At 48.6% G+C, this 20,600-nt stretch overlaps 1 protein-coding gene across 1 annotated transcript; it reads right to left on the bottom strand.

The window, feature by feature from the left end:
• Positions 1-557: 557 nt before the first annotated feature.
• Positions 558-19,094, bottom strand: LOC120540014 (zinc finger protein Gfi-1b-like). Its single transcript, XM_039770458.1, has 7 exons — positions 18,922-19,094; positions 11,493-11,609; positions 8,336-8,599; positions 7,788-8,023; positions 3,679-3,813; positions 3,340-3,505; positions 558-1,200 (listed from the first exon to the last, which is right to left on the bottom strand). Exons 2-7 carry the CDS (start codon positions 11,584-11,586, stop codon positions 1,007-1,009), a joined length of 1,089 nt encoding a protein of 362 aa, XP_039626392.1. The 5' UTR covers positions 11,587-11,609; positions 18,922-19,094; the 3' UTR covers positions 558-1,006.
• Between the last annotated feature and the right edge of the window lie 1,506 nt (positions 19,095-20,600).

Genomic DNA, 20,600 nt, shown 5'->3' with positions numbered 1-20,600 from the left:
CTTGCCTTGTGAAATCCGGCGGCTCACAGGCCCGTGTAAAGCTGCGACTGTGTTCGTTTCCGATACCGACGATTCGCTAATCAAAAAAAAAAAAAGAAATCGCTAAAGCCCATTCTCTCTATACTGGCACATTTCACAATACATTTATTTATTTGCGTATTTACTTATATATTTGATTTCATCCTAAATATTCTTCCATCTAAATGCACTGGATCGCAAACATAAAGCGTGCTTTTGAGAAACTCCACTAGATGGCGACAAAGAACCATCGTAAACGTAATGAAAGGCCGGCGGCTTCAAGCGCACGTTACTACAATGAGCAGGGGGTCTCAGAATTGACACGCAGCCTGCCCACCCATGCAAATCAACTTTAATATCATTGGAGACAAAATGTGCATTTTTAGAATATACATTCATCTGATTGGCTTTTTTCTTCGGGTGCTCCACTTTTTCTCCAACTTATTGTTCCTGTTGTTTAAATACACAGACTTGTTTTTCTACACCAAGTAGACATTTGCATTTAGCAAGGCCAGAAGTAAATGGAGAGTTGACAGTGAGGACAAACCATTTAAATGATTCCAACTGGCTTTATTTTATTAAGCACCTTTTAAAGGTGCCGGACATCCAATAGGGTGTGCATGTGTATCATACAGTACAATATACAGACCCCCACTTTCTTCTTGTGTAGCTGGGCAGATGGTGAGTTGGCGGTCCTGCTTTCCTGTTTTATCTTTTGTAATTCCCCCTAGTTGTGCCCACCGCAGTAGTTTTGTCAAATTTATTACAAAACCACCTGGCATTCAGCACTCGTCACGTATAAATAGTCAGGCGTGTAGCCCCTTAGTGTCTGGAGGAGAAACTGCACAAAATGAGCTCTCACAGCTGAGCTCACCAGGGGGGCATAATAAGTGTCCAGGCTCTGTCTCAGCTGAACTCGGAGCTGCCACTCCACCTTGGCACACAAAAGGTGGGCATCACAATATCCCTTCACTGGGCTTGAGTGAGCTCAGCCTTCAACAACCGAGGTGAAATCTCCGTGGATTTCCTGATGTCTCCGCAGGTCGACTTTGCGCTGGAAGCCTTTGCTGCAGGTGGAGCAGGTGAAGGGCTTGAACCCGGTGTGTTTACGGCTGTGGGTGATGAGGTTGGAGCTCTGACTGAAGGCCTTGCCGCAGACCTGGCACTTGTGAGGCTTCTCACCTGTGAAGACAAATCAGCAAAGCGGCTATCAGAGTGGGACGCCATGGCGTTTGGATTATGGTTTGATGTGGTATTCTGAAGGGCGCTATATCCATAGCACAGAGTACTGGGTTAGAGATATGGGGGGTCACAGAGGTGGGTGCTACTACAGGCCTCAAACGTTCACAGAGGTGGGCTGTCAGGCTTAGAGTGGAGGGCATGACCAAAGGTAGGGCAGTGTGCTGGGTGCTATAAAAGATGGTGTACTAACAGAGGTGGGTGCTGTCAGAGACGCCAGAGTAGGGTGCTTGGCGCTATAAGAGGTGGTGCTGGTGACACTAGATGGCAGAGCAGGGTGCTGAGGGCAGTACAGTTACACTCTGTATTCTCAAAGGCAGGTGGAGGTGCTATAAAAGGTGTTACAGTCATATGAAAAAGTTTGGGAACCCCTCTTAGCCTAAATAATAATTGACTCTCCTTTCAACCAGAAAGATACCAGTGGTATGTCTTTCATTTCCTAGAAACATCTGAGCACTGCGGTGTTTTCCGAACAAAGATTTTTAGTGACGCAGTATTTAGTTGAAATTAAATCAAATGTGAAAAACTGGATGTGCACAAATGTGGGTCCCCTTGTCATTGTGCTGATTTGAATGCCTGTCACTGCTCAGTGCTGATTACTTGATATGATGAGCTCATTAAGCCTTGAACTTCATAGACAGGAGTGTCCAATCATGAGTGGTCAAAGGTATTTAAGGTGGTCAATTGCAAGTTGTGCTTCCTTCCCTTTGACTCTCCTCTGAAGAGTGACAGACAGCATGGGATCCTCACAGCAACTCTCCAAAGATCTGAAAACAAAGATTGTTGAGTCTCCTGGTTTAGGGGAAGGCTACAAAAAGCCATCTCAGAGGTTTAAACTGTCAGTGTCAACTGTAAGGAATGGAATCAGGAAATGGAAGGCCACAGGCACAGTTACTGTTAAACCAACACAGCAGGTCTGGCAGGCCAAGAAAAATACAGGAGTGGCATATGAGCAGGATTGTGAGAATGGTGACAGACAACCCACAGATCACCTCCAAAGACCTGCAAGAACATCTCGCTGCAGATGGTGTATCTGTACATCGTCCTACAATTCAGCGCAATTTGCACAAAGAACATCTGTATGGCAGGGTGATGAGAAAGAAGCCCTTTCTGCACTCACTCCACAAACAGAGTCGCTTGTTGTATGCCAATGCTCATTTAGACAAGCCAGAGTCATTTGGGAACAAAGTGTTTTGAACCGATGAGACACAAATGGAGTTATTTGGTCAGAACAAAAAGCACTTTGCATGGAGGAAGAAGAACAAGACAAACACCTGCTACCTCCTGTCAAATTTGGTGGAGGTTCCATCATGCTGTGGGGCTGTGTGGCCAGTTCAGGGACTGGGGCCCTTGTTAAAGTCGAGGGTCGGATGAATTCAACCCAATATCAAGAACTTCTTCAGGATAATGTTCAAGCATCAGTCACAAAGTTGAAGTTACTTAAGCAGGGGTTGGATATTCCAACAAGACGATGACCCAAAACACAGTTGGAAATCTACAAAGGCATTCATGCAGAGGGAGAAGTACAATGTTCTGGAATGGCCGTCACAATCCCCTGACTTGAATATCATCGAAAATCTATGGGATGATTTGAAGCAGGCTGTCCATCAAATGTAACTGAACTGGAGAGATTTTGTATGAAGAATGGTCAGAAATACCAACATCCAGAATCCAGACACTCATCACAGGCTGCAGGAGGACAGCGTCTGGAGACCAAAAGGAGGCTCAGCTAAGTATTGAAGCCATATCTCTGTTGAGGTGCCCACATTTATGTACCTGTCTAATTTTGTTATGATGCATATTGCATATTTTCTGTTAATCCAATAAACTTAATGTCACTGCTGAAATACTCCTGTGTCTATAAGGCATGTCGTGTATTAAAAGGAAGTTGCTACTTTGAAAGCTCAGCCAATGAGAAACAAAAATCCAAAGAATTAAGAGGGGCTCCCAAACTTTTTCATATGACTGTATATTTAGTGAGGTGGGTGATATCAGAGACTTTGGAGTAGCACCCAGTGAGTCAGGACCCCCAGTGGGACTCACGGCGTCTGCCCTCCTCCTCCTCTCTGTATTTCACATTACCTGTGTGGATGAAGGTGTGCTTTTTCATGTCTGACTTCTGGTGGAAGCGCTTGCCGCAGAACTGGCAGGGATAGGGCCGGGTGTCCGAGTGAATCAGCAGGTGGGTCGACAAGGTGGACGAGCGCTTGAAGGTTTTCCCACACACGTTGCAGCTAAAGGTCCTCTCCTGTGTAAGCACAGCAAGCAGAGCACAGCGTTAAATTTTGGCAAGAATGGCACTGGCAGTCCATCCCTCGCACTGGAAGTGATGCCCAGTGAGAGCAGCAGCTGGTGGTGAGGCCTGCGACCAGTCAGCTCACTCTGCTGGGGGTCCACCATACCCGGATTTGTGAGACTGACCTTGGGTCCACAGTGGGCTCTGCTGTCGACCAGTGACTGAGCACCGTCCTTCTTGAATGCTGTAACTGGGTAGGTCATCTTGTTGCCATGAGACCTTCTTAGGTGGGTTTCCATACCAGGTGAAGAGGAGAACACCTTTGAATTAAAAAAAGAAGTAGGAGAAATGAATCAATAACACGGCCATTTCCAGAATGTCACCACTAGAGGGCGCCATAACAGATTTTCCATACCCACACAGAAATACACAGAAGAAACCAGAGATTCACGGTGCAACATTTGAACCCAAAGTGTTTATTCTCTTAATCCAATTCTGAGATGCGGTGAGCCTGGACCAATCCTGGACACATCAAGCACAGGGCAGGACACCAGTCCATCTTGAGGGCCAGTTAACCCGACACGCCCGTCTCTGGGGATGTGGCAGAGAGCTCAGCTCGAGTGCTTCTGCATTTGGTGTTTTTGGAGAGGGGAGACAGACTGGACGTGGCCTGCAATTCAGACCTGCGTACCAAACCTTCTGGCATAGAACTGATGTGACCAAAATGCAAGACAGAAAATGGGTCTCAAAATAAATACAAAGTAATAATGCAGAACTGTTCCAAGAATGACAACCCTATGGATGTTCTTTAAATGTGGGAATAAAAATGTCTGCTTTTATAGCGCCTTTTGATAAAGAACACCATCCCGGGCCTTTTCATATTTCACAGAACCTCCATATAGAGCAGATCAAACGGGGTCACACGGTGGTGGGCATTAAACTGGTGAACTTGTACTTTCAGTGTCAGATCCTTAGCCACTAGGGGGCCTCACTGGCACACATGTTGCTTTATAGGTACAGAAATGGCATTGCTCGGCTTCGCCAATGACGTAGTGCCGTCGGTTAATCGGGTGTATCAGAAGTGCCGTGTAACTAATTCAATGCTTTCCTCTGTACAGTATGTGTATTGACAGGCAGTGGGGCGCAACGCTTAAGACTTTAGGTTGTGGGTTCAAATCCCACTACTGACACCACTGTGTGACCCTGAGCAAGTCACGTCACCTTCCTGAGCTCCAAAACAAAAGAAATGGAGCCAAACGTGGTAAGTCAGCTTGGATGAAGAAGTCAGTCAAATAATAAGAATATTAGTAGGTCGCCGACTGTTGAACACGCTTCACGTAATTGACTAAAACATTCCGCCGTTAGATCAATTGCCATTTTTTTCCTAGTTACTTTGAGTTTTGTTGCTGGTCATTGTAAAACACAATTTTATAGGAAAGTGTAACCTTTTGAATTGAAACTGGTAATCAGTAGGAATAATGGGAAAGGCGCTATATACAGTAAATAAAATTCATCATCATCATCATTATTATATTTTCTTGATTTTCAATTGTTCATTTTCCTCCCCTTAAGTATTTCTTCTATGTGGTTCCCCTTCAAAGTTTGCAAATGGTAGGGTGGGGGGGCTCCATCCCAGTTCAGAGTAAGCAGACGCGTATGTAAATGTAAACGATTTCAGAGGGTGGGCTGGGAGGACCCCTTTCATATTGTGATAGACGGCCGGGGACCTTGCCCCACCGGGATGCCTGGTGAATAGAAGAACCCGGAGAGGGGAAGTATCTTCCCCAGGGTGCAAGAGGGCAGCAGCCCTGGATTACATCAACCCTGTGGGGACCCACGGCCACCACCAGGGGGCACCTGGATGGTTCCAGAGGCATGGAATGCAGCTCTTCTGCCACACCAGGAAGTGCTGCAGGGACAGCATCAGGGCACACCTGGGGCACATGCCACTCCATTGGGACGGGGCAGACAAAGCTTGCAAGGAGAGGAGTAAGGGCGGCAGAAGAAGAGAAGGAAAAGGTAAAGAAATGACTGAGCCGAGTAATTTGTGGCTCATTTGTGCATTGTGTTGTGCTAAGAAGAAGGGGAAAATAAATAGCAGGTGTGTTTTGGACGTCTGGCGGTCTCAGTGTCTGTCTGTGTTGTCCGGGCTTCTTTCACAGTATATTACAATGGAGTTGCTCCCTGGGCCCATTGAGTTGAAGCTGACGATGTCAGGCACGGCTTGTCTTGGATCACAGGACGCCATGTTCCCCCTCTAGTTCTCTCACAGCCATAGCGCCTGGCAGTGGCACTCGAGGTTTCTAATGCCCTTGCCAACCACCGAGCTTTGTGTCTTCCTTGAGCTTCGCCGACGTTTCTCCTCTCAGTTGCCATCCTGACTGCACATGCCACACGTGACTCCCGTCTCTTTTATCTGGTCCAGGACGCTGTGCTCTCCGTCAGTCATCTGTCCACCCTATTGGTCTGTCCACAGCCTATCAATCGCCTCTGCTGTGTCCTGCATTTGCATAAAACCCACTCTCAGTGCAGCGCAGAGCATTTACTGTATGTTAGCGCAATATTAATCAATCAGTCAGTCAGTCAGTCAGTCATTCTCCAACCTGCTATATCCTAACACGGGGTCACGGGGGTCTGCTGGAGCCAATCCCAGCCAACACAGGGTGCAAGGCAGGAACAAACCCTGGGCAGGGCACACACACACACACACACACAACAAGCACACACTAGGGCCAATTTAGGACCACCAATGCACCTAACCTGCATGTCTTTGGACTGTGGGAGGAATCCCACGCAGACACGGGGAGAACATGCAAACTCCACACAGGGAGGACCTAGGAAGTGAATCCACAGATCTCCATATTGTGAGGCAGCAGCGCTAACCACTGCACCACCCTGCCGCCCCATAATATTAATAAATATCGAAATATAAACACATGTTGACAAAAAAAAAAAAGCTTGCTAATTTTCTTCTTTTTCTCTACCATCAATTCAGTCAAAGTGTTTTTGAGATTGTGGGGTATTTAGTTTCCCTAAAGTGTGTGTGTGTGTGTGTTTGGGGGTTATATCCCTAAATATCGAGATTTCGTCCTTTCTCAGCGGATACCCACTGCCCTTGACGTCCCATCCTGTCACATGTCAGCTTTTGAACTAAATGGGAGACGGGGAGTGCGTCGGTCAGGCAGCCAAGTGTGCATTACATTACACTGTATAAGTAGAGAGACCAGGACAGCTGGCCTACATTCTGTCACGTGTCCAGAGTGCAGTGACGTTCTCCATTGTGTGTGCCCTCGACCTGCAGCACGACGCCACGACTGACTACATTCACACAAAGTGACAGGCCTGGGCCCAGAGGGGCCTGTGAGCGCCTAACAGTTAACTGAAGAATGTTTTAAACTCCCACTCTCCCTCCATGTCTCCACACACTGGACTGGACGTGGACTGACGTTAGCTTGAGCTGTCACTCCAAGGTGCTACGGAGTGTGTGAGTGAGCCATCCCGGCGGCCTGCAACACAACCTTGACAGAAAAAATAAATGAAAGAATTACACGTCGGCCTGCAGGTTCATTTATCCAGGGTGGTGGAGCCAATCCCAGCAGCAGTCATCTGGCGGCAGGAACGACAGGGCGCTGATTCAGTAAACGGCACACTCGGCCCTTTCCGTTAATCGTGCGTGTTTTTGACACAGGGACGTTCTCTCTGCTGTGGGCTGATGCCAATTCCAAGGGTGTCTCCTGCCTTGTGCCAACAGCTGCCCAGATAGGCCCCTGCCCCCCCGGTGAGCCCACGCTGGAGACAGCGATGTGTGTAATGTCATCCGATGCTCTCTCTCACTTTAGATATTAGAAGGTGTCACTCATTCCTGTGTCACACATCCTTCAGTCTATGCAAGCCCACCTGTACAATGTGAGGACCCTGGATTCACCCTGCACCCTAGTAAGCGTATCGGGGTTGGGCGCCATCTTGCTTTCAGGTTAGCTTTGTTGGCCACAGGACTCTGGTGCAGTGCCAGTGACTAAGCCTGTTGGTTATTTCTTTTTGGGCATGGAGGCCACCTAGTGGTGAAGGCAGGCAGTTACATATGAGCGGTTGTTTCAGTCCCCACCGTTGTGTGCCCCCCGCTTGAAGGGACAGAAGAGCTGAACTTTGGGAAGCAGGCGCCTCACACAGGCCGTGTGCTTTTGTTCTTCTGGATGGGTACTAAAGCTATAGCTCTCACACCCTGGCACCTGTGAGAGGGTCACATTCGGGGGGCACGTGGCCCTTTAAGGCCGCTCACTAACCAATCACATACCTTTCCACAGACGGGGCAGTGGTAGGGCGCTCTGTACAGCAGTAACTGGCCGCACAGAAGTCCGTCGCTGTCCCGTCTCAGTCCCGACTCCCTCACGGGGCTGCCGGCCAGGCCTGTCTTCAGGACCGGGGAGAGCAGAGACTGGACGAGGTCCTTCAAGCTGGCTTCGGGGTAGTCTGAGTAGCCACTCCAGCTGTACGAGGGGTAAGGGGCTTCACACGCAAAAGCGAGCTTATCTGCACAAGAAGGAGACGGACGGTCAGTTGACGTCTATAATAATGACAAATGAGAATGCAAGATGGTGGGAAGAACGCCCTCCAACGCCCCCAAAGCTTGCCCCTTCCCTCTACGAGACCCTGTGTGAAAGCAAGAGAAGGCCTGAGCTGATCACACAAGGCACGGCAACAAGATGACCACGCAGAGGCCACAGTTTTACACGCACAGGGGCCTGTGACACCAAGGTGTCACCTGCCAGCGTGTTACGCAAACACCAAAGACATTTACAGCATTCGCCATGAAGACCCGCAGGACCACGTCGGACCACTCACCTTGCGATGCCGCCAGCCTCCACCCAGGGTCCGTCCTGGACGCCGTGCTCAGCGGGTTGTCATTGGTGTTGGGGTGGAGCGCCGGGGCCTCTTCTGGCTCTTTAAATTCAGCCGCAGCCCCCTGTGGCTCCCAGTCGTCAAGCCCCAGCTTTCTGGGGGCCATTTGCGGCCGACTTGCAGGAGTCGCTGTGCTGCCATCCACCTTGTGTGAAGAGATGGCCGTCTGTTGGCTCCAGGTGTCCGGTGCCCCAAAGGAGTCTTTGTCTGACGGAAAGAGCAGAATTGACAACATCCTTTAAATGTCACGTCTCGGTGGGACACGGCAAGACAGAGAGCAAGGCGGACGAGTGAGCGCAGGGGTCCTGAAAGGACTGGGGAGGTGCCGAGTGAGATCTGGACCACCGGGAAAAACACTGGCAAGTTATGGAGGTGGGCCATGTGGTTACTGGAGCTGCAGGGTGTTTACAAGACTGGCCTGTTCTCAAAAGGAGTGTCCCCTTCATGGAGGGTCTCTGTAGATTTACTTTGCATTGTCAATTTGGGGGGTTTAGAGGGGAACTCTGGAAAGTGCAGGAGGCCAGATAGACTTCTACAAGCCGGAAAACGGGAGACGAGGAGTCCCACAACCAGCATGGAGGGTTCCAACTGTTCAACCGTGAAGGGAATGCAGTACTTTCAGGGGCCACCAGAGGGCAGTGTGACGTGAAGTGCTGTGAGGCGCAGTCAGTGACACTCAATGTCATTCAATGGAGGTCACCACAGCGTTCAGTTTAATGTACTGGCAGTGTTAGCTCAGGCCACCTCACCACTGCTGACGTTTCCATTTAAAAACAAAAACAAGACGCTCTGATCTGCCAGTCATGCCATCCGCCTCCCATGTATTCTATGATTATATCCATACATTTATACTTCATTCATCTGTTCATTTTGTGAACCTGCACTGTGGGATTGTGGGACAATAATAATAATAATTGAGCGCCTTAACTCAGTGAAGAGCGCTATACAAAAATCAAGCAAATTGAATTGGATTGCTAATAATAATAGGGGCGGCACGGTGGCGCAGTTGGTAGCGCTGCTGCCTCGCAGTTAGAAGACCTGGGTTCACGTCCCGGTTTCTCCCTTTGTGGAGTTTGCATGTTCTCCCCGAGTCGGCGTGGGTTTCCTCCCACAAAGACATGCAGGTTTGGTGGATTGGCGATTCTAAATTGTCCCGTGTGTGTGTGTGTGTGCGCCCTGCGGTGGGCTGGCACCCTGCCCGGGGTTTGTTTCCTGCCTTGTGCTCTTTGTTGGCTGGGATTGGCTCCTGCACACCACCGTGACCCTGTAGTTAGGATATAGCGGATTGGATGATGGATGGAATAATAATAATAATAATAATAATAATAATAATCATAATAATGGTATTAATAAGGCGTGACAGACATTAGCACTGGCGCCGCATGGATTCTGTGCCCTGGCCGTTATTCCCCGTGCCCAGCCTGCTCTCCATGCAGGGTTCCCACATTCCCATGTTTTACGCCAACATCTCAAACACATGCATACGAGGTGAGGGGCGATATGGGGGGGGGACATATTAGGGTCACTGGGAAGAAAAAAAAACACATTAAGAGTGCAGCGACTTGATTACGTCATCAAAGTCAACTTGAATCTTGTAGTCAGTGTCGTGATTAGTTGGTCTTGACTTCCGCCCTGAGTCAGAGCTGTTTGTTTCTTTACTATGCCGCACCCCCCCCAATACACTTCCATACAGTCAGGGAAGGTTAGCTGGTGATGCCTAAGTGGGCCAACTCCCGGGTAGTGCCAGCTTTGTGCCACATGTGCCCACATACAGTCCAGCAGCTGCTTCCTAAACATTCTGTAAAAAGTATTCACGTCTTATTAAAGTTGTCCCAAACTGAACTAATCAAGTTAGTGTTATAATAATAATAATAATATTAATAATAATCATCATCATCATCATACCAATAACAACATCAACAACAGTAATGATAATAATAATAAGAAGAAGAACTATCACAGTAACATTATGGCAATAAGAGTAATTGCTTTTGCCTGGCAGGCATACAGAGGTGGCACCATCAGGGCATTATGGGTAGACATCCAGGGGCCTGTTCATCAGTTACTGAAGCCATACAATCCCCCGATATATAGTGGTCTCCGGTCACCTGAATTCACTGTTAGGAAATACCGCACACCTGCATTGTTAAATTTATGACCAGCTCTCTGTTAAGGAGTTAAGACACCCAGGGGCTTGTGGGGGTCTTAATTTAGATTTGCATGCATAGGAAGCCTTAGGCCAGTTTTGCCAAACTCACCCTCACCACCCACCTCATGATCAGTGGTGCTGCAGGTGAAGTGCTTCTATGGGGTCCTCGTGTCCCACCCAAGTGAGTACCTTTGAGGTGTTTTAAGGGGTCCCTGTACCTGAGCTGACAGCTAAGCAGGCCCTTCAGTGATCTAATAGGCGTCAGTGTGGCCGAGTGAGGTGTGTGTGTTGGACCCCCGGGTGTCATTCTGGATGTGCCTCAGTGGCCGACTGCTGCCCAGAAGCTGAAGAATGGAAGAAATGGAGCTGACAAGAGAAGGCTGCATTACCCAAACTTTTTGCCTCAACGTCCCATTAGATAAATGCGACCCGGCAGGGTGGTCTCATATCTGAGGCGTATCTCAGGATTCTACGTGGTGAAGTTTTCAACAGCCGCAAGTCTGAGATCAGCACCTTTGTTAAAATTGTCCCTAATTCACATTGCAGGAAGGTCAGACATCCAAGAAAGTGACTGCTGCAGTGTTGCCCCCCTGCAATTTAAAGGGGTGGGGGACGAGGGGACACCTGATTTTCGAGGCGGAGCAGACAGAAGAAAAAAGAAGGTTCAGGTGCCAACCAGTCCTGCCAGGAATGCCCCAATTTGAAGGGCATCAGAGACAACAGCAGATGTAAATGTGAGCGCGAGACCTCCATAAAGGGTCGAGGGGCCACCTTTAAAAGTCCCAGTGCTGAACGCTGTAAAAAAAAACAGGATAGTGAAACGTTACTGTGTCACGTGCCACAAGATAATGGCTGTCACTCGTTTCACTTTAGCCTTTGGCCTCAGAGCTGTCAGTCACAAAACAGGACACAGCTGCGTGCTGCCAACCGAGCCTCCGCGCTGCCACTCACCGGGACCCTCAATGGAGCCGCTCTTGTCATCCGTGAACTTCAGGCCCTGGTAGGCGGCCACCCTCTTACTTCTCACGAGGAAGGAGCGCGGCATACCCGTGGGTGCCAGTCAGGAGTCTGTGGGACACAAAAAGGGGACACGTTAGGAGCCGCGTGGTGTGTGTGTGTGAGAGAGGGAGGGAGGGAGAGAGAGAAGAAAATAGGGGACGAGCAAAAGAAAGAAAGAAAGAACTCCGTGTCCACTTGCTTTGATCCACCTATCCAGTACTGGGCAGCACCCCCTGCAGACCCCCAGCACAGATGTGACTTCTTGAATTGATCAAAGTGTCACAAGCATACCTGGGGGGTAAAGGCGAGACTGTGGCCTTCAAGGGATGTTCTGTTCGTTTTCAAACTCTGGATTAGAAACCCAATCGTAGATAAGCACCGGCCGTCGGCGTCTAGCAAAAATGAAAAAAGAATCTCCGGCCCGCCACATCGCAGTGCTGCAGCGGGCAGCAGCCAGCGGGCAGCACATCCTCTCTGAGCTGATAACATCTCTGCAGTGATTTTTCTGTGGAAAGTACCCCACACACCAGAGGGCCAGGCGGCTCGTTGTGAAGCCCCCGGGGGTCGAGAGCGCCATGTGAATAAAGAGTGAGTGACTCACGTGAGTCACACTGTGTCACACAATGACACAGTTCGCTGATTTGGGGGCGGCTTCCAGGTCCTCGGCTGTTCTCAGTCAGGTCTGCCCAGGCCTACATGCGATAGGCAGGAATGGGTGGTATGCAGGGGGCACAGCTAAACCTACAAAGGTGGCGAAGGGCAGCCTGCTGGGTTAGCCAGGGGCTCGACTTCTCTTTTCAAAGCTTTCTCTGATACTTTGTGTCGTCCCCATGTTGATTCCCTGTTACTGTGTGCCCCATTTTGGAGAGGCTCAGTGCATTGGCATGTTCTGACGGCCGGAGGCATACGGAGACACAGAGAGAGTCGTCCTGTGGCCCAAACACACAGACTAACACGCAGTGCAGGACGTTTACCTGACCTCTGATGCTTGTGATGGACTGCCATTCTGTCTAGTGAGCCCACCATACTCGTCACCATTGCTGGTGGGCAGTGCCGGATTTAGACTTGATAAGGCCCTAAGCTATTTGAGACATGGGGCCCTTTATAAGTATATATGACAATTGCTCACTCGGACAATTTGTTTTGGGGGCCCCCAAGAAGACGGGGGCCCTAAGCTATAGCTTGTGTAGCTTCTACGTAAATCCTGCACTGCTGGTGGGTTTCTTTAAACCCTCAGTGAACCAAATGAGGATCAGGTAGACAGAGAACTCACTCCTAGTGTGAGTGCAGCGCAGAGCTGGCTCTAGGACTTTTGCTGCCTTTGGCAAAGTTGTAAATGGCAACCCCGCCACTACCTTTTACTTTGAAAGGAATCACCTGTGCCACACCTGTACAATGAGACCTGGTGACAGGAGTGGGGACAGCGAAGTACTGAGGACCTCCGTGAGTATGTTGAGTTTACAACACCCTACTGTTACAAGACTGTCACAGAAAAATACGCTCTTGAGGGGTGCCATTTCAGGAGTCAGGCTGTAGTGGTGGTCTTTATTTATTGCTTTTAACGTCTCTCTAAAGAAAATTTAAACAAATAAAATAAAAAGTAAATTACTTTCAAAGCTGTGATTGGTTTTCTATAGTACTGTATTTAAACCGCCAACAGAATTGATGTCTTTTGATGATGGTGACATACTAGATATAAATATATATATTTTAACTTAGGCACGGCATAACATATATATTTCGTTTAAATTAATAAAATAAATTGAAGATTTGGCATCACAACATTCAGTGAAACTGAGAATTTAATCCATCCATCCATCCATCCATCCAGCCCGCTATATCCTAACACAGGGTCACGAGGGTCTGCAGGAGCCAATCACAGCCAACAGGAACATATGATTATCTTTAAATAGGAATGTTTACCCACAATTCCTATTTACCCTATTCTCGTGTATGCAAATAACGCAATCTACCTATCCAATCAATGCACGAGCTTTTCCAGGGAGCGAGTTACTTTGCCCAACGACTTTAGCGCGCCCAGAGTGACTCTCACAAATGGTGGTGAGCATTTGCTAAGTTTTAACACACGTTTGAATGTACGTGACATTAGCTCGTGCTGTGCTTAAAGGGTTAGACACCTTCAAATAAATAAACTGCACATTTACCTTTGTCTTTTTTCCGTTTCCCCTCCTCTATTTATTCCTTCTCTTTTTGACAGGCTCTTATGTTATTTATAGTGTGTTTGTTTTTTTAATTATGCAAATCATTTACTATCAACTGTGGTGGGCTGGCGCCCTGCCCGGGGTTTGTTTCCTGCCTTGCGCCCTGCGTTGGCTGGGATTGGCTCCAACAGACCCCCGTGACCCTGTAGTTAGGATATAGCGGGTTGGATAATGGATGGATGGATGGATTTACTATCAAGTTTGAGGTTCACCGCCACTCACTGGCTGAACGCAATCCCCACAAACAGGTAGCAACGGGCAGACGGTGGTGGCGGGGAAGGGGGGATTGGGGTTACAGGCGCATGGCGAAAATCTGTATTTATATCATATTTGAGAATATTGATTTAAATTACTTTCACTTAATTTCATAATGTTTTAAAAAATAATATTGTTCCAATACGACCCATCCATTCATTATCCAACCCAATATATCCTAACTACAGGGTCACGGGGGCCTGCTGGAGCCAATCCCAACCAACACAGGGCGCAAGGCAGGAAATAAATGCAGGGCGCCAGCCAACCGCAGGGCACACACACACAAACACCAAGCACAGACTAGGGACAAGTTAGAATTGCCAATGCACCTAATCTGCATGTCTTTGGACTGTGGGAGGAGAACATGCAAACTGCACACAGGGAGGAGCTATCACTGCGCCACCGTGCCTCCCTCCAATACTATGAGTAAAAAAATATATTAAAAAATAAACGATTCCCTCTTTTCCGCCGCCCCCTGTGCTAAACAGCGCCCCTAGCGGTCGCCTATACGGATTACGCGACGAGCCGGCTCTGGCAGCTGCAGCGCCATCAGAAAGTTTTCCGACCCGTTCGCTGTTTTTGTGATGATGCCGCTTTGTGCTAAAATCATCTCAGTTCATTTTTTTTTTCCTTCATCAAGCGCAGCTCAACAACCCAAAATGACAAAGAGGAAACAGAAGTTTAGGAAGTTGTGAAAATTTATGAAAAACTGAAACATCTCGCTGACGCAAACATTCAGACCCTCTGCTGTGACACTTGAAGTTTGCCTCAGGTGCACCCCATTCATCCAATTGGTCATCACTGAGATGTTTGGGGTCCACCTGTGGTCAATTCAATGGATGGCACAGCGGTGAGAGAGTCAAACATCTGTCTAGAGAAGAGAAAAGTAACCAAGCCATGAGGTGGAAAGGAACAGCCTGCAGAGCTCAGAGTTGGGATTGTGTCGAGCTGCAGATCTGGAGAAGGCTACAAAAAAGTGTCTGTGGTATTGAGGGTTCCCAGATGCAAAGTGGCCTCCGTAGTTCTTAAATGGAAGAAGTCTTGAGCAACTACGACTTATCCAAACGGAGCAATCACTGGAGAAGAGCCTTGGTAAGAGAGGTGACCAAGAACATGATGGTCACCCTGGGTGAGCTCCAAAGAACTTGTGTGGTGATGAGAGAAACTTCTTAAAGGGCAACCAACACTTTAACGCTGCACTGATCTGGGCTTAATGGCAGAGTGGCCAGACAAAACATGAAAGCCCATTTTGGAGTTTGCAAAAATGGCATCTCAAAGACTTGTGAGAGACAAGATTCTCTGGTCTGATGAAGCCATGATTGAACCGTTTGGCCTCCTCAATCTTAAGTGGCACCTCTGGAGGGAACCCGGCAGTGCTCATCATTACCATTCCAATGGTGGCACAAAGTGGTGGCAGCGTCAGGGACTGGGAGAGCAGGCAGGGGTGAGGGTCAGCTGAGTGGAATGAAGCAAAGCACAGAGATACCCTTAAATGAGGACCTGCTTGGAGCGCGCTGGTCCTCAGACTGGCCTGAAATCTAAGCAATCAATGGAGAACTCAGCGTTAGTGCTTGCAGTGCACCATCAATTGGAATGTGTTTTGTCCTGCATGTAGCATATCGTATTTGTCATTTCAACAGATGGTGCATCATAAACAGTTGTAGTAATAAAATGCATTACTAAAAATGTTTGGGATGTGCCGTCTGTTGGAATGACAAATGCAATGCATATGTCTTTGATATATACTCCATTTTCGAATGGATTCTTAACTGTAGTGTTAATGTTTGCGATGCACCATCGGTTGGAGTGATAAATGAAGTGCGTTTAAATAACTACAAATGTTTGTGATACGCCACCTGTTGGAATGACAAATGCAATGCATATGTCTTTGATATATGCCTTTTGGTATGGGATTCATAAACGCAGTGTTAATGGTTGTGATGTGCCATCTGTTGGAATGACAGAGACATAACAACTGAATGGACACAGATACACAGACACTTATCCGTTATTAAGGTGACGATATATCTGCACATACATACACACGTGTATATACAATATATGAATGTAAACACACACATACATAAATTCATGCACCTAAAATGTATATACTGGATCAAAAACGGTGCCACCATTACACACACACTTACATATTTTGGTGTTTGTATACGAAAATGGCGGCCTGGTGGTTAGTGCTGCCGCCTCACACTTCCAATGTCCTCGGATCAAATGTCCGTCCACTTGTTATCCGTGTGAAGTCTGCATGTTCTCCACTTGTTCTCCTCTCACATTCCTAAACAACTGCATGTTGGGCTCTTTCTTGACTCCACGGTGGTCCTGTGGTATGTGCTTGACTGGGTGCTGCCACTAAACTGGTCAGGCCGCCTTCTGGCTTGCACCCAGTGTTGCTACGATAGGCTCCAGCCCCCCGTTGACCCTAAACTAAATGAAGTGGGACAGAGACACACATATGTGACAGTCACACGTGCACAGAATGTCATTTAAACGTAGGCACATTTTATTCAGCGTATCGCGCGTCTCTGTGCCCCGTGTGTGTGTGTGTGTGTGTTACAGATAGGGGCACCGGGGGTGTCGCTCGCTTTAGTGCCCCCCTACTATTACCTTTAATGCTGCTAGTTGAAGAACGGGGGGTCGGGTCACAGGTGGACTTCAGAGGAGTCGGACGGGTCACCGGTGGAGGTTCGCGCGAGTCGTCCGTGCCTGTCAGAGAGCAGGAAGGGGGGCTCTGATCTCGAAGAAAGACCATGAGGCAGTGCGTTCTCATGGAGATCAGGGGCTACAGTCCCGGTATCCCCCCACCGTGTCCATATCCCCCCTCTCTATGTGATGCCAGTCCACTGCATACCCACCCCTCATGTTTCTGCACTAGCACCGATTGGCAGGCAGCTGACACTAACCGTATGCCACCTACAGAGGACTCCACGGTCACGAGACCCTTAGGGGACACGAGGGACTTCACTTCTGTTTAACTTTGTCCCCACCCGAGAAACTTTCAGACGGCGGGACTGCGAACGGGACGTGCGGCGCTTTGCCGTGTTCCTCCTGCAGAGCCCTCTGTTGGAGTGTCCCGGTCACTTCTGTCTGGTATGCCCGGGTGGTCTTTTCTTCGTCGGAGTCGCCACGGCTCTACTTCGGTAGTTTTCCACAGCTCGCCTCCCACATGAAAGGCGCTCACGTCTACTAATTTCAAGAACAAAACACTAAAAAGTGAAACGCCTCCCCCGCGCCGCGCTGTTCCATTGGAGGAAGTGGCTTCTAAGTGACTGGTGTGATTTTACAGCTGTACCCTCACACGCAAGCAGACACGGAGACCCCAACTGACCCTCGGGCACCGGAGAGCCGTGCTTCCTCGTGTGTGATGTAGCGCCTTTCAGCCTGACTCCAGCTCTTGACGTGCTCTCACTGTAGTCATTTATTACTTAGCTCTGATTTCGTGAAGATGGCCGCCTCTGTCCTAAAACACACACACACACGCATCCCAACTGAAACCACCGTCACAAGTCAGCTGGATGAGCAGGGGTCTACCCAGCACCGATCCGTCGGACCACACATGTGATTGGGCAGGAACCAAAACAACGTGGAATTCCCAGCGAGGATGGTAAGGTGGCTCTGAGTAAGCCGGTGGGCTTTGGACTCGCTGCCCGTCACTTCGATCAGACGGTCGTCAGAAGGCGAGCCTGTCGACGGTCCATCAGTGCGCCTGCTGGAGTGCATTCTAGTAAGTTCGGGCAATAAAAATGAAATGACTTGATCAAGCATTAACGTAACATGGAAAGCGCAAGAAGAATTTCACACATACCTGGGAAGAAGGAGGAAAAGTTCACACATACCCCAAATTGGGGCAGGATTTGAACCCAGGACTCTGCTGGCATGAGGCGGCAGCATCAACCACTATGCCAACTTATCTGAGGCAGACGCGCTGTTATGTGATATAAAGTACCCAGTTTTAGAGTTAGGACGGGGGAGCCCACCCTCAAAGCACCGCCAGCCCTGCACAGAATGCCACCATCACTCACATCTAGCAGAACCTTCTCAAACCTACACAGTTTAGGGCAACTGGGCACAAGGCAGCAGCAAACCCAGGACAAGATGCCGGTCCACTGTGTGGTACAGCAGGATATTCTCCACCCTGCCTAGTCCCATTTAGGGTCATTGTGGTGGCATCAGGCAGGAATCTGACAGGGACAGGGTACCAGTTCATCGTAGAGCACACTCTTCATAACACACACACACACACACACACAGAGGTCAATTACCGAATGCCAACTCACACACAGACATCTTTGGGATGTGCATTTGGGACACGTCCCCATTCATGGATGCATATATGTACACACACAGACATACATACATACACACACACGCTTTGTCTATTTTCTCGTCCCAACACAGCAACAAGCAGCCCTGGCCAGGACGCCAGTCCATGCCAGTTCATGTATTGTGCGTACATCTTGTGAGGAGCTTTGTGCTTCAATAAACGGGTGAACTCAACACCAACATTTTAGACCAAACTTCTTTAAAGGTATCAAGTGAATAAATTCTACTCGAGCTTTCATGATGTCACAGCTCCATTAAGCACAGAAGGTAACCTGGGGTCTCAGATGCCACAATGTGACCCGTCCAGTAAGTAAGCGTCACAACGGTTGCCAATCATCTTGCATCCCAAGCTGAAGTCGTCCTGCCAGGCAAGCACATTGGCGAAGTCACACCAGATTGGAGGTGCCAGCATGTATAGAGCACCTTTCATAGTGAGGCTGCCATGAATGTGTGTTAGGTATCCACAAATCGAGGTGTGTGCTTACCAGTCATCTTCAGCCCAGAGTCGCCAACCTACTACACTCCATTTCTGCCCACTCCGCGAAAGAAATTCTCATTGTACTCACCTGGGAAAGAAGGCAGAAACCCAGCTGGAAAACAAATGGGGGGCTTCTTCACCCTTGTGGTCTCTCGTGAATGAACTCGGAGGGGAAGTCAAGCTGAGGAGCCTCAACAGCTGGCAGGCCCAGTGAGCACCGGTGGAGGAGCTCCTCCTGAATGCGAGGGGTCGGGTTGTGAAACTCAAGTACTAACTGCAAGTCTCTTCCTTTAAATTGAAAGCCACAAATTAACTTCCTTTTACCAAAAAAAAAAACAAAAACCAGAGAGTGAGTAACAGAGAGAGAGAGAGAGAGACAAGTGGCACATGGGCACAGACGTCCGCTCAGCCAACACAGGCAGCCCAGGCACTGCGCTGACATGCTGACCGATCGAAGAGGACCTCAGTTAAACGCGGAGCTTGGTGGGAGCCGACCTTCTGTTCTAAAAAGGGAACAGCGGGGGTGGACGGTGGGCAAATCTGTGAGAGGTGTGCCCACTTTGAAAAGCTACCCACACCTCAGAACACCAGCCCTGCTTAACGGTGGGGTCATCAGTGTCCTTTTAAAGCACATTTATTTACGTGAGGCTTTCCCCCACCCTCACCCCCCACTGTCTCTTGCCCCTGCGGGCATTTTCTCTCCCTCAGTGCCAACTGAGGAAGTCTGCTGTGAATACCCAGGCCCACTAGTGGTGAACACGGACAGAGCTGGTCAACATGAAGACAGCGACCTGAATGAGGTGTCGGCAAATCTTCGCCCTTTGAATTGAGTCAAAATGTCATTTTCTGTTTAGCGTCCCTTCCTAGCCCAACATCCTGGTCAATTTCAGGTGTCTTCAGAATCCAACACACCGGCCAACTGAACAAGACTGGATTTAACCGTAGCCTCCTTAGGGTGACGTTTATGAGGCAATCAGGTTACATTGTATTCAACAATAAAAAAATACAAAATTACGTGTAACAGAAACTTGTGAATACTAAAGAGTCAGCATAAATACTGCAGGTAAGGCATGTCGAGTGCCTGCTGCTGTACCTATGCAGACTTAGCAGGCGTCCTTCGTGTGACGTGTTAGGAGAAAGTGGCCAACGCACAGCCCGACGTCACAATCAGGACAGTAGACATGTCTTAAATTGTGCGATTTTTAATGTATTTTTTTCTGTTGCTTGCACATGTGAGGGTACAATGCCAGTGTGTGATCTGCAGGGAAGAAAGTGCCCCTTGTGTTATTGCAGGCCACCACAGTGCAAGGCTCAGTGACCTCCACATTTCCTGTGACATGAACTGTGACAGTTGTTGCACTGTGACAGTTCTGCACGCAAATGTTAGGGTAACATTTAGGTGACCTTAGGTTTAGGGTAACATTAGGGTAAATGGTAGGTAAGCTTAAGCTCAGAGGGACATTTAGCAGAACATTATGGTAACGTTAGATTAAACGTTAGGGTAACATTTAGGAAATTTTAGGTTTAGGGTAACGTTAGGGTAAACATTAGGTAAGCTTAGGCTTTGGGGATTTAATAATGCCCCCCCCACCACCACCAGCCCAAAGCAAGGTGTATGTTATTTAGTACCAAACACCCGATCCCTATCTGATGAAGGCAGAATGCTTCAGGGGTCTCCACACCATGGGCATGTAAATTCTGGCATTATTCTGGCACTTCTCTTTTACTGGTTTATGGGGTTGGCCCTGACAATAATTTGCCTCCCAC

Source organism: Polypterus senegalus, chromosome 12 (assembly GCF_016835505.1).
Source record: "Polypterus senegalus isolate Bchr_013 chromosome 12, ASM1683550v1, whole genome shotgun sequence".
Lineage (NCBI taxonomy): Eukaryota > Metazoa > Chordata > Cladistia > Polypteriformes > Polypteridae > Polypterus > Polypterus senegalus.
Note: the sequence above shows the minus strand (reverse complement) of the source record. Positions and strands in the feature narration are given on the sequence as shown.